The sequence below is a fragment of the Stigmatopora argus genome, chromosome 13 (genome assembly GCF_051989625.1).
Source record: "Stigmatopora argus isolate UIUO_Sarg chromosome 13, RoL_Sarg_1.0, whole genome shotgun sequence".
NCBI lineage: Eukaryota > Metazoa > Chordata > Actinopteri > Syngnathiformes > Syngnathidae > Stigmatopora > Stigmatopora argus.
In genome coordinates, this window is record NC_135399.1 from 4,559,329 (window position 1) to 4,573,517 (window position 14,189).

At 37.6% G+C, this 14,189-nt stretch overlaps 1 protein-coding gene across 1 annotated transcript; it reads left to right on the top strand.

Annotated features, from left to right (window-relative positions):
• Positions 1-220: 220 nt before the first annotated feature.
• On the top strand, positions 221-13,300 carry rrp1 (ribosomal RNA processing 1). The gene is made up of 14 exons (XM_077617016.1): positions 221-419; positions 2,765-2,847; positions 3,702-3,759; positions 3,843-3,928; positions 4,142-4,203; positions 4,298-4,427; positions 4,700-4,764; positions 8,725-8,846; positions 10,271-10,362; positions 10,542-10,639; positions 11,350-11,369; positions 11,455-11,568; positions 12,023-13,017; positions 13,115-13,300. Exons 1-14 carry the CDS (start codon positions 293-295, stop codon positions 13,283-13,285), a joined length of 2,223 nt encoding a protein of 740 aa, XP_077473142.1. The 5' UTR covers positions 221-292; the 3' UTR covers positions 13,286-13,300.
• Positions 13,301-14,189: the final 889 nt, after the last annotated feature.

The following is a 14,189-nucleotide window of genomic DNA, read 5'->3' on the forward strand; positions in this document are numbered from 1 at the left end:
GGCATCCTAAAAAGTTTAAATTAAACAGGAAATATATTAATTTTATTATTGTTGTTTTATTATTATTATCATGATTTTTCTCAAAAGCATCCCTCGGAGTAGTACGTATATGGTACTAGTACGCATGTATAAACTGCTTTGACGGTGAACATTCCAGTACCGTAGGTGGCGGCAATGTGTTTGAATTCAAATGCCATGTGCTATACACGTCTAAAGAAGAAGAACTTATATTGCGACGTCATCTAATTGCGTCGGTTTTGAGGAACGTGGGACGAGCCACGTGATTGTGAAAATGGCAGAGCTTCAAGCTCCAGAAATTCTGTTGGCACAAAAGTTAGCGTCAAACGAAAAGCCAATCCGAACAAAAGCATTGAAGAAGTTGAGAAAATATATCAATCTTAGATCGCAGAAAGCGACAGGTAAGCAAAACCCGTTTTTTTAAATTTTCGTACTCTCCTTCCAAAGCAAAGCCATTCCTAATTTCATTGGTGATGGATGAAAAATTTAAAAGCTAAATGAGAATGTCCGGAATTAATCTTCGCGACTAGTAGTAATCACATTTTAAGAAGTTTATTTTTATTGTGCCATTCATAAAGCGCAATGGCCAAAAATGTCAGACTGCATGTTTTTCTTGAACAAGCTGTGGTCTTTCATCTACTCAACAGTCTTTCATTAAGTATTTCAATTTAGTCAAAAACTACTTTTACCTACCATGATTAACAGATGAAGTAAAACAACAATTTTTCTACCCATACGAAAGAAAGTTAGTACAGTTAATATCAGACAGCATAATGTTATAAGCTTTTTAATTTTCGGGTCATCCATTATGCGCCTAGCGGGGAAATTATGATATACTTCTCAAAATATTAAATGTCATATATCCTCATCTCATTTTCTGAACCGCTTTATCCTCACTACGGTCGCGGGGGGTGCTGGAGCCTATCCCAGCTGACTTCAAGGCGGGGGACACCCTGAAATGGTGGCCAGCTGATTAATCGCAGGGCACAAGGAGACAAACAACCATTTACGCTCACACTCATACCTAGGGGCAATTTAAAGTTTCGAATCAGCCTACCATGCATGTCTTTGTGGGAGGAAACCGGAATACCCGGAGAAAACCTACGCAAGCCCGCGGAGAACATGCAAACTACACACATGGGGGACCGACCTAAGTTCGTGCGATTACAGTGCAGTACAGTGACAGTACCATGTTAGCACACGGTAAATAATTTACAGTCATATCTCTACTTACGAATGCCTCTAGGTATGACATTTTCAGGTTACAATTTTTTTAATATGCAAATGTGTGACTCAAGATACGGAAAAAGATCCAAGTTACGAAATCCCCCCAAAACTAAATGCATTCCCTTATCTATTTTATTTTGAAAATATTGTTACGGATCCGTAACAATATTTTGTTTTCATTCCAACCCAACAAGTGGACACCTTTTGCAAGTGTAATCAGTTGATTGCAGCCAGGTGCTACCTATTTTAGAAGACCCTGATTGGTTAAAATGTCGACACTGGATCGGTTGAAACTAAAACCAGGACCCACTGCGGCCCTTTGCGGATTCAGTTTGAGACACCTGCTTTAGAACATCGCTAGCCTCTACTGGACTCATTTCATCGCTCCCATTCTATCCCATATTGGATTGGATAACTTTATTCATCCCGTATTCGGGAAATTTCATTGTGACAGTAACAAGAGGGTGAAAATATAGATACAGGAAAGGCAGTTACACATAGTTACAAGTTAGACAATACAGTCGCAAAGGCCGCAGAACAACAAAGCAAAAGTACAAAGCAAAGTATATGGGATCATTGAGAATCACCAAATCAAATCATTAAAACAGAAAAGCAGCAAAAACACAAAACGAGCAAGAGCGGACGGAGCTACCGCCACCGCCTGCCACTTGAGCGGCACCATCTTGGTTGCTGTAGCAAAAACGGATACAGACTCACGAAAAATATGTTGTAGAGTTGAATAAAACTGGAACCACGCAGGAAGTCTTCCACTAGATGGGGAACTTCTGCAGACTGTGACCGAGGTAGAGAATATGCAGAGTCACTCTTCCAAGCTTATCCGCAGAGTTCCTCAGTAGTCTGGAGCTGAAGAATCAACAGTAGCAGAGTAGAACCCCTCAACTCCGTTTCCGGCCTGGTAAGCGCCGACAGCTCTTCCATCTTATCCCATGAGGGAATGGTTGGTCTGAAGCGTCGCTTCTTCTCCCAGCACTTTTGTCCAGCTCCGAATTTCCAGGGGCATTGAGGTGTTGCTCCTTCTGCTGCGTATTGTAACAGCTAGTCCCATGTGTATGACAGCGTAGGCATGGCTGAATGGTTCCAAAAAAGAAGTAGCAGAAAGAAGCCAGGCTAACAGAACAGAGAGTTGTAAAAACATTAGTATAAAGTGTAAAGTAAAAAGGAATGTATTCAAAATATTAAAATGTAATTTAAAAAAGATAGAAAGGCAGTAAAACACGAAAAACAGAGTGGACAGAGCTACTGCCACTGGCCGCCGCATGACAGCGGCATTCAATTCATTTGGCTGTCTCACAACCACTATCCATGTTTCAAGATTCTCTCTTACATAGCTGTCCACCTCGGATAAATGCTCTCCTTATTAATGATTGCAATTCCCCTTATTAAGCGATTAAAAACCGTACAAATGCAACGCGGCACATATTGATGATGGAGAAATTCCATTGTAAATACATGACTGGATTCACCCAGACCCACCTTCTGTTTTTTGTTTTCTGTCCAGGTGGCTTTACCAGTGAAGAGCTGCTCAAGCTATGGAAAGGTCTCTTCTACTGCTTGTGGATGCAGGACAAACCACTTTTACAGGTGTTCTTTTTTGGGGGTCTGGGCTGCATTCTCACACAGTTCATTTAGATTTTATCTCTATGTAAATTGTAAAATGCAGCAATTGCAAAACTCGCTGGTGGGCCACAATGATGAGGAATGCCAGTTTGTAATATTTTTCTTACTTGATACCAGGGTGTTTCCCCATTTTATGTAAATGCTCTGAAAATGTTGCAAAAATCAAAAACTTGTTATCTTGGGTTAACATGGGATAAATTCATCCCACTTTTTTTTGTAAATTGCCATATGTGAGGTAAATTTACACTTTCATTTTGTGAGGCTGAAAATAGTCTGCTTCCCAAACATGATATTTTCAGTTGATTATTTTATTTATTTCATATTGCACAGCAACTTCTGGTTTGAAGCTAAATTTATAAAAATAAAGACTCTGCAGGTTTTATTCTTTACTTTTTATAGTGTAAGGTGGGTGTTGTCTTTATTGGACAACTTTTTTTTAATCATTATATTTCATAGTCTTTTCTTATAAAGTAAGGTAACATATTTACATTCATATTTGAATGAGGAAAGTAATTTTTACGTATTTACAGAAATTTGAAACAAAAATGATGATAGTTATCAATATTGACTGATTTTTAAAAAAAATAGCCGTCTTAACAATTTTTGTCATATCGCCCAGCTATCCTGGTTCCATCCTTTCAGAGGGTGGGAAAAAAAATGTATTTAGTTCATTTCTATGGGAAAAGTTGATATGAGATACGAGTAAATTGACATACGAGCTTGGTCCCGGAACGCATTAAGCTTGTATCTCAATGTATTAGTCTGTGGATTGTGGACAATTACTATGAATTTTACTTAATTCACGTTTAAATTCACAGGAGGAGCTCTCAATCACAATCTCCAGGCTGATTCACAGCTTTTACAATATCAACGGACGTAAGTTGACTCGAATTAGTTGTAATTAAGAGATCAAGTCAATCAAAATGAGAAAAGCCAGTTCTAAGTGTTGGTTTCCACAGAACTATTATATTTTGAGAGCTCCCTCAAGACCTTCAAAAGAGAGTGGACTGGTATCGACAGATTGCGAATGGACAAGTTTTTCCAGGTTTGTGTCTAAACTGCTCAGTGTGGCTTGCATATGCATAGTTTAAGGGGGTGTATTCCCTCATATTGGGTTGGATTGGATAACTTTATTCATCCCTGATAATTTTTGTCATATTACCCAGATCTTCTTACAACACTAATTTCACTACAAATCACTCTCATGACTCCCCCCTAATGGTACCTCTACTTAATGTTTATTATTATTATGTTACAGCTGGTCCGCTTTATGTTTCGTCATAGCTTTGAGATGCTGAGGAATAAAAAATGGGAGAGCAGGTATACCTTCTATAAAAGGCTTTCCACCATTTGAGCAGTATTTTATCACAGGCTACATTACTGTATATAAACATTGCTCTTGTGTTTTTTTCAGTGTGGTTGCAAGATTTCTAGAGGTGTTTGCTTCAGAAATTCTGATCACTGGCAATAATGCACCCACTGGTCTGCAACTGCATATTTTGGACCTTTACTTGACTGAACTGGGAGCTGTGGGTTCATCAGAGGTAAAGCAATAATGACGTGATACTCTGTTGTAGTACAAAACCGCACAAGATAAATAATTTGGTAGTAAAAATTATATTTATTCATACTGTTCCTGTTAAAGGTGTTTCACTAAACAGAAAATTGCTCAACTAGAACTATCTCAGAACCTGTTCTAAAGTTAATAGACCATTTATTTAAGTGGCACATTAGTTATAATTTATTCAGTAACAAATTGTGAGGATATAATCATAACAGACAATCTTATTATAACCTATTTTTGCTTTTTGTACAGCTTACTGCTGACCAGAACCTGCAACTTATTGAGCCATTCTTCAAAACAGCAGCCAAAACCAAGGAGTAAGTCCAACCTTAAACATTCTTTTTTTTAAATATGTTGAGAGTTCCAGGACAAAATCATTGACTAATGAACAGTGTTTAAAATTTTCTGCTACAGATTCATAAATAATAACTAGAATTTCTGGATATGTGATTACGGTAATCCCTCGAATTTCGCGGATAATGTAGACCAGAGATGGCCACGATAATCGAAATACTGCGAAGTTGGATCACCCCTATTGAGGTAAAAGGTACAAAAGATTGAATTTAGTGAACAAACAAGGCGCACCGACCGATTGGGCGCATCGACCATTTTAGAGAAAAATTTAGACTTAAGTGCGCCTATAGGTGTGAAGTATTATTAAGGCCGAATAAACCACCAGTCTTTTGTTTTTAAAAAAAATCCTATAATTTCCGGGGTTGTTCTAAAGCAGGGGTAGGGAACCTACGGCTCGGGAGCCACATGTGGCTCTTTCGATGGGTGCATCTGGCTCTTCGCTAACCTGTGAGCTAAAATATGAAACCCGCTGGTGACAGAACTGCATACCTGTCAACCTCTGCCGATAACTGCCCTTATAAATGATTATGATTCCCCTTACAAACCCCCAAAAAAGATTACAAACACCGTACGAGTCGTACGGTGTTTGTAAGGTTTTTTGGGGGTTTGTAAGGGGAATCATAATCATTTATAAGGGCAGTTATCGGCAGAGGTTGACAGGTATGAATTGTTGTCAAAAGTATTATTTTTTTCCACTTTAAAAGTGGTGAAAATACTAAAATAAAGACACCCATTTACATGTATTTTGACTTTTAAATTTGGAGTATGGCTCTCAAGGAATAACATTAGAAAATATGAATTGTTTATGGCTCTCCTCGTCAAAAAGGTTCCCGACCCCTGTTCTAAAGGAAGCAGGCGTAAGCAGCACTGGTAAGTCTTATTAATTTGCCTGCTCGGGTTAAGCGCAAAATGGAGGACAATTTGGATGAAACTTCTAATAAGAAACCCAGACACTCGCAGAAGTTAATTGGTTTGAATTTGACCAAATACCCCATGTTGAAGCCATCTCCAAAAGACATACACGACATTGTAGACCTAGGTAAAATATATATATATATATATATTCCAGCATCCTGTTTCAGCCTTACTTGAGATGCGGGGAAAAAGCTGTTTCGGGCACATTTTAGTCACATTTTAGCTATTGAAATAAAAGTATTGGTTTACATTAGAGCTGGGTGACATGAAAAAAATTATCGCTATAAAAAAAAATTATCAGTCTCTAATTATCACGATAACTATCACATCTTTCTTTCATAGTTGAGGCTTGAATAAGTAAATAAATTACTTTCCTCCTCATTCACTTATGAAAGTTTGATTTATTTAATAAGGGAGAGCACATATTAATGAACATATTCATATTCATTTTGATCAACATATACAGTTGTGGTCAAAAGTTTACATACACTTGTGTAGAATGTAATGTCATGGCTCTCTTGAGTTTCCAGTTATTTCTACAACTGATTTTTCTGAGTGATTGAAATAGATACTTCTTTGTCACAAAAAACATTCATAAAGTTTGGTTCTTTTATGACTTTATTATGGTTGAACAGAAAAAAAGTGATCAAATCTGCTGGGTCAAAAATATACATACAGCAGTGCTAATATTTGGTAACATGTCCCATGGCCATTTTCACTTCAATTAGGCACTTTTGGTAGCCATCCACAAGCTTCTAGTTGAAACTTTGACCACTCCTGTTGACAGAATTGGTGCAGTTCATTTAAATTTGATGGCTTTCTGACATGGACTTGCTTCTTAAGCATTGTCCACAAAGTTCTCAATGGGGTTTAAGTCAGGACTTTGGGAAGGCCATTCGAAAACCTTAATTCTAGCCCGATTTAGCCATTCCATTACCACTTTTGATGTGTGTTTGGGGTCATTGTCCTGTTGGAACACCCAACTGCGCCCAAGACCCAATATTCGGGCTGATGACTTAAGGTTATCTTGAAGAATTGAAGAACAGCCCCACAGCATAATACTACCACCACCGTGCTTGACGGTATGGTGTACTTGGGGTTAAAGGCCTCACCTTTTCTCCTCCAAACATATTTCTGGGCATTGTGGCCAAACAGCTCGATTTTTGTTTTGTCTGACCACAGAACTTTCCTCCAGAAGGTCTTATCTTTGTCCATGTGATCAGCAGCAAACTTCAGTTGAGCCTTAAGGTGCCACTTTTGGAGCGAGGGCTTCCTTCTTGCACGGCAGCCTCTCAGTCTATGGAGATGCAAAACACACTTGACTGTGGACACTGACGCCTGTGTTCCAGCAGCTTCTAATTCTTGGCAGATCTGCTTTTTGGTGATTCTCGGTTGAATCTTCACCCTCCTGACCAATTTTCTCTCAGCAGCCGGTGATAGCTTGCGTTTTCTTCCTGATCGTGGCAGTGACAAAACAGTGCCATGCACTTTATACTTACAAACAATTGTTTGCACTGTTGCTCTTGGGACCTGCAGCTGCTTAGAAGTGACTTTCCTGACTTGTTCAGGTCAAGGATTCGCTTTTTCAGATCCATGCTGAGCTCCTTTGACTTTCCCATTGTAGCGTTTGTGGGCATTTGCATCCAATGAGCCCTATTTAAATGGACTCAGAGAAATCACCTGCTGTAGTCACTCATAATCACTCACAAGAAGTTAAGAGGCCATGCTTTGAAGCTCATTTCACTGACAACTTTCTAAGTCACCAAAATTGCTAATTCGTGTTGCTGTATGTTTATTTTTGACCCAGCAGATTTGATCACTCTTTCTGTTAACTCATAATAAAGTCATAAAAGAACCAATCTTCTTGAATGTTTTTGTGACAAAGAAGTATCTGTTCCAATCACTCTATCAGAGTTGTAGAAATAACTGGAAACTCAAGAGATCCATGACATTGTTCTTCACAAGTGTATGTAAACTTTTGACCACAACTGTATATGTAAATATGCAGGAATGTAGCCGATGACACATACACACATCCTTACTTAAGAAGAGAGAATATAAAAAATGATATTTTTGTTGTCGTGATGTGCAATAAAAATTTGACATCTCCCTCCTTACACTATGAAAAGTAAATAAAGCCTGCAGAAAATTTGACAGCCTTTTTTACTTTTATAAATTTGCCTTCAAACCAAAAGTTGCTGTGTAATATGAAATAAATAAAATAAACAACTGAAGACTTCACCTTTGGCAGACAGATTATTTTCAGCCTCACAAAAAATAACTGTAAATTTACTTCACATGTGGCCATTTACAAAAAATAAAATAAAAATAGAAAAAGTTGGGAGGAACTTGGCCCCTTTTTACTCAAGATAACAAGTTTTACATTTTTGCAACGTTTTCATTTACATAGATTGGGGAACCACCTTGATATCAGGTAAGAAAAACATTACAAGTTGTCCTCAAATGAGGAAATGAGGACAGTGGGTTAAGGACATTTTCAATAAAGCTGCTCATTGCACAGGTATTTACAAGGCAGTAAAACGCCAGGGAGAATTTAGTGGATCAGATCTGTGTTGTCCTGCATCTCATAATCGCTCATTTCGCCCGTGTTATTGTCCTTTAGCGTTCATGCTCCGTGTTAGCCTCTATTGCTAACATGCTAAAAACACGTTTCCTCTTCTCCTGAGCGTTGGTCTTGAACTACTGTTCACCTCGCAACAGTGCCCCCGTTCTCTGGTGGTCGGGTGGAGCAATTGCAGTTTAAAATTATTGACATTTTATTGAATGTTTTTATTACTATTGTTGACAAATTATTTCGTGATAATTATCATTTTATCGCCCAGCTCTATTTTACATTATTTTTAGAGCTAACATTTATTCTCACCAATTAAATTTTTAATTTTGAAAAGCTGTCACATCTACAAATTCTTAGATTCCAAAGTTTCAGCTTGCTGGTAATATTTTACATTCACTGACTTAACCTTTTCTTGTCTCTATGTTCTGACCAGTTTGACTCTTTTACGGGCGATCTGCAACATCTTCAACACAATTATTGATCAGGCTCCCTTCGCCATTGAAGATCTGATAAAAGAATTGAAGGCAACCGAGAGGCTAGTTGAGCAGATTAATGGTACTGCTTTTTCAATGAAAACAAGCAACATATTCTTATGTGATTTAAAGCAGAGTACGATACGAGTACACCATGATCTTTTTTGTTTATTTGCCTTCTGTTTCCTCTCAGGATAAACTACCTTATTTAGTCGCATATAAGTCGCTTTTGTCGGATAAAAAATGATGACTGTATCGAGGGTACAGCTTATGTGCATAAAACACGACGTGCACGAAACTGCAAAGTGACGACGTGATGACATCATGTGGCCGATATGGTCATTTATTTAAAAATAGAGAAAAGATAAACAGATACAACGCTAAACTAAATGTATTTTGATGTCTATTTATTCAAGGAAAAAATAAATCATATCTTGCTTAAAACGTGAAAAAACCATAGTTAAACGTGCCCTGACTGCCCAGACGCGAGCACACTTGTGCTTGCTATTGCTCGCTCAGGGCGCCGCCATATTACCGTATTTCAAGCGTTTACCATGTCAGCACATTCCAATAGTTCAGGCTGATCTGTCTTACGGTCAATCGTTAAAATATAATCCTTGATACCTGATAACTGCGTAATGCATATGATATTATTGCACCCAGAGACTTTGGTGAAAACTGCGTATATCACTGGGCATATTTCCTGGATGTGCTTAGGTTACTTCATTTTAATTTGTCTACGTGCAGACAACACCCATTTGTGATAATGAAATAAAACAAAATTCAGCTTTGATTTTTTTTTCTTGTTCAAAAGTGACAACTATTGCAGTAATATGAACCATCGAAATATTTTGACTTTAGAAGCAAATTGGCCGCCACAACATCTTAAACTTCTGGTAAGAAAATTCCATTGTCATTAAAAAGCATCGGGTTCTCATCAAGATAGACTAATTTAATTTTTTCAAATTGAATAATTTGATATGTTGCACTTACAAAGACATGAATATTTACTTGTGATATTGACCCTAATAATGTGCTTTTGATTAATACAGATTCTCAGAAACATCACGTGCGATGGTTTTTTCTTAAGATTTTCCCTTCAAAGTAGCACATTTGTACTCTCAATTAAAGCCATAAATATGGAGGTGAAAATTGTGAATCAGGAGGCGGCTTATACGCGAGAAATTGTAAAATTCAACAATTTTAAGGGTGCGAGTGAATACAGTATTTTCAATGACACATTTCGATATACTGCTCCCAGTGTGAAGCATTGAATGCAATAAGCTTTTTTAAAATAATAATCATTGCACCCACAAAATATATATGTTGCTATGGAAAAATGTGTTAGGTAAAAAAATCAACATAATTTTTAGGTTTTGAACATTGATTTAAAAAAAATATTTTTCACAAGGGATATATTCTTATTCTGAGCTCAGATTTTGCATGTCTACTTTTAATTTTTGTTTGAGGATGCAAATATATAACTGCTGGATAATTTGTTTTCAGGTAGTAAATCTACCAAACAACACCGTAAACGTAAATCAGGCAAATTGGGCCAGGAATTACCATTTTGTGATGATGCAATACAAGTTTTACAGGTTGGTGTTCTATTTTACTGCAAAGTCTTTCTTTTTTGACCTGCTCACGTCATTGCTTTTGTAATAATGAGTCAAATTGGGAGTTGCGTTGCTTCTGTTTTTTGCTTGTCACTTTTGTAGAACACTTAATGTATATATTTTTTTCTCACCCTTCTAATGAAATCTTATTTATTTTATAGTTTGACTATAAAGCCGTGGCAGACAAGTTGTTTGAGATGTCAAGTAAAAGTAACGTACCCAGTGAGAATAGACGGAGGATCTACAAAATCGTCAAAATGTAAGTATTTTCATCATCCAGACTAGAACTGTCCCAACTAATCTCTTGACTAGAGTGTGTGCGCGTGCGTGCCTGCGTGTGCGCGCGTATAAATGACCGTATTGACATTCGCTTGCGGCGTGCACAGGCATATACGAAGCATTTAAAAAGAGACAAAACGGCAGGGAGGCTTCACTTGGGTCTTTTAATGGGTCGGGTCGGTGTTGTCCTGCATCTCATAATTGCTCATTTTAGTTGTGGTATAGTCCCTTTCCTTTCATGCTCTGTGTTAGCTGCTTTAAAGCTAACCATGCTAAACATCACTGTCTTCCTTTCCATCTTCGTCTAGTGGACGTTGGTCTGGAACTCAGTCACGGCACATCAACCACCGCCGCCGTTGTTTGCGGTGTTCGGCTGGTGGAATTACAGTTAACGTTTATTGAACGTTGTTATTGTTGACAAATATTATTAGACAATCATTATCGTTTCATATATACTATATATTCCTAAATAATTAAAGTAGATGGATGCCTGCTGTATAAATAGCTGTTTTCCTTAAAGATGAAGCTGTGTCAATCAAATTAGCATAAAACCCTCCATGACCCCCTTGTAATGTACTTCCTGATGTGTCCGTTGTGAAAAGATGGGTTTACTGCCAAGTTGATGTAATTATTAGCAAATGCAATATTCACCCCACTTTTAATACTTTTCTCTCTTTCTATGGTCGGCAGGCTTCTGGATCTCAGTGAAGGTATTGCGTTTGATTATTTCATTACAGAAATTGCTTATTTTGCATTTTGTGACTTTTTTTTCCCCCCCTCTTCTCTTCATGTTAGGTTTCTTCCCTCCGGTTGCCGATACTGAGGAAGTCTCTACAGATGAGGATGATGTATATGACAGCAAAAAGAGGAAGAAGCGTAGAAGTCATCCAGAGCAAGCAACTAACAATCGTACAGTATCTATTTATCACTTAAAAATGCACAACTATTAAAAATATTCAAGATGCCCACGAAAGGGCATAGTTTAGCTTAGGCATCTCCAAATAATGAGGTAGTATAAATATAGACTCATCATAATTTTCCCTATTCTTTCTCTTCTACATTGTAATCTAAATTCATTCATCACATTATCATTGTTCTTATTTTTATACACTTCGTTCAGTTTGGATAATTTAGGATTTATTTCTTAATGTTAATAAAATATTAGTATTACAGTGGCTAAGTGGGTCCTTCTATGTATTTTTCTTGATATATTATAAACAGCTATGATAACACAAACTTCATTCCTAAAAAATGCAAAAAACATTGTTTTCTATAAGGCAAATTCGATGGCCTTTGTACACTTTCATTAAGATGTATTTAATGTAGTAATAAAAACTAACTTTGTGCTTTGTTTCTCTTCCAGAAAACAACAAAACAAAACTCAAGAAAGTTAGTGACTCTAGTAAAGATGACGTGAAGCCAATAGACATGATTGGCAAAGATAACAAAATGCCAAAAAAGAAAAAAGCTAAAGCAAAACCTGAGGAAAGTTCAGGTGTGGACTCAAAAGCCAATGTTTCCAATGTGGTTGACACTAAGGTTACAAATCAAAGTAAAAACATGCTGAATGGGTTGCCAATGAAGACAACGAAACAGAGCTCTGTTCCAGCCTCAGAAGCAGTGAGCCAGAGCATTTTTTGCAAATCCAACAACAATAAATCAAAAAAGAATAAAAAGAGGCATGAAGTTAAACTCGAAGAAGTGGGGAATGGTAAGACTTGCCCTGGCTCGGAAATGAACACAAGTGCTGTAACAGCTGGGTGCGAGAGCACCTCAAAATCCAGTGTTCCGTTTCAGTCACAAGTTGACAAAAAGGGTCCTCAATCTACCTGTGAGGTCACATTGAATGAACTGGTAAATCCAGCCTTAAATGCCACCAAAACAAATAAGAAGGGTGGAAAGGCCAAGAAAGCCAAAAAGTTTGCTGCTTGCCCACAGCAAACTTCATTGGCGTTTTCGCCAGTACTTGGCGACAATTCTGCTGAAGTTTGCATGGACCCCAGCCCTAAAAATCTCACTGATACTATAGCATTGACTAAAATGTGTAAAACAGAAAAAAAATGTAGAAAAGGGGGAACCCTTGCTAGTCCAGGTGCTACCGATGAAAGTGAACCTACACTTGACCATTGCATTGTTACACCAATGAAGAAGAATAAACAAAGTTCAGTACAAGAGCAAGAGGTTTGCAGCATGGAAAAGGAGGCCAAGATTGGTGAAGAAGCAACCTCCTTAGAGAAGCCACAGCTGAAGAGGAAAAGAAAGATACCTGTGACATTTGAGTTTGAGGCTGATGAGCATGAGTCTTCCCCACTGACCAAGGACACTACAGACACAACGCCTGGTGTTAAAAAGATAAAAGTGAGTACAATAAGGGTAACTATTTTTAATATTGACAGTGAATATACCCGTGATCAGATCATGGCCCTTCATTTTCTAAATGTTTCAACTGTTTTAGAAAAAGATTGATTCATCGACACCAAAAGCCAAGCCAAAGTTGAAGAAGGCATTGTCATGCAGCTTGGTAAAATTTCAGAGAAGGGCCAAAGCTCCCATACCACTCTTCTTTCGAACAAGTTCAGGAAGCAAAACCATGATCCTGGACAATGAGGTAAACAGTCCTGCTTAACAGGAGATAAGTTTGTTGTAATGTTTAAATTCAGATGTTTTTTACAATTTAATGACCTGGAACACAACTTTGAGGTATGAGTTAGTGTTTCACCAATCTCCTCAAAACAATTGTCTCAAATCATCCTTTTCTGTTTCAATATAGAGTGGTACATCTAACAAATGCTTCTACACTACTCCCTCGATTTTCGCGTATAATGTAGACCAGATATGGCCGCAATAATCGAAAAACCGCAAAGTAGGTCACCCCTATTATTATTACATAGCATATTACCGTATTTTGCTGTTTAATATACCCGGGTGTATTAAACGGCAGGGGTATATTAAATGGCGCACAAACGAAAGTTCGATCCACTACGCACTCTTTATGCCGTGACGGGGTGCATCAACGTTTTGCAGACTACCTGTATTAGGTTTAAGTAGGTCATGTAACAGGATTAACCTTAATCTGTTTCATTAGTAAACAAAATAAAGGCTGCACTAATTATGCCCCATGAACACCATACAAATCTTGCCAAAAAAGATGAGTTTCGTTTAATATACCCCGCCGGGCATGTTAAACGGCAGGGGTATATTAAATGGCGCACAAACGGGAGACTCAAAAGAGCAAAAATCATTTAATATACCCAGGTATATTGAACGGCAAAATACGGTAAATGTTTTTGCACCTGTACAAAAATACAAGTTTCAAGTCCAATTATCAAGAAGTGCATTTTTTAAATATCACAGTATGAAGACTATAACGTATTAACATCTAAAAAAAATCTATAAATTAAAAACAGTATATATTTCGAGTACTGTATTAAGTGAAAATAGTTCCTCTACGCCAGGGGTTGGGAACCTTTTTGACAAAGAGAGCCACAAACAATTCATATTTTCAAATGTTATTCCTTGGGAGCCATACT

Coding starts and splice junctions, on each gene's coding strand:
- rrp1 (XM_077617016.1), top strand. CDS start 293: ATGGCAGAGCTTCAAGCTCCAGAAATTCTGTTGGCACAAAAGTTAGCG. Junction 4,765..8,724: donor ACAGCAGCCAAAACCAAGGA/GTAAGTCCAACC, acceptor TGTTCTGACCAG/TTTGACTCTTTTACGGGCGA. Junction 10,640..11,349: donor ATCTACAAAATCGTCAAAAT/GTAAGTATTTTC, acceptor TATGGTCGGCAG/GCTTCTGGATCTCAGTGAAG.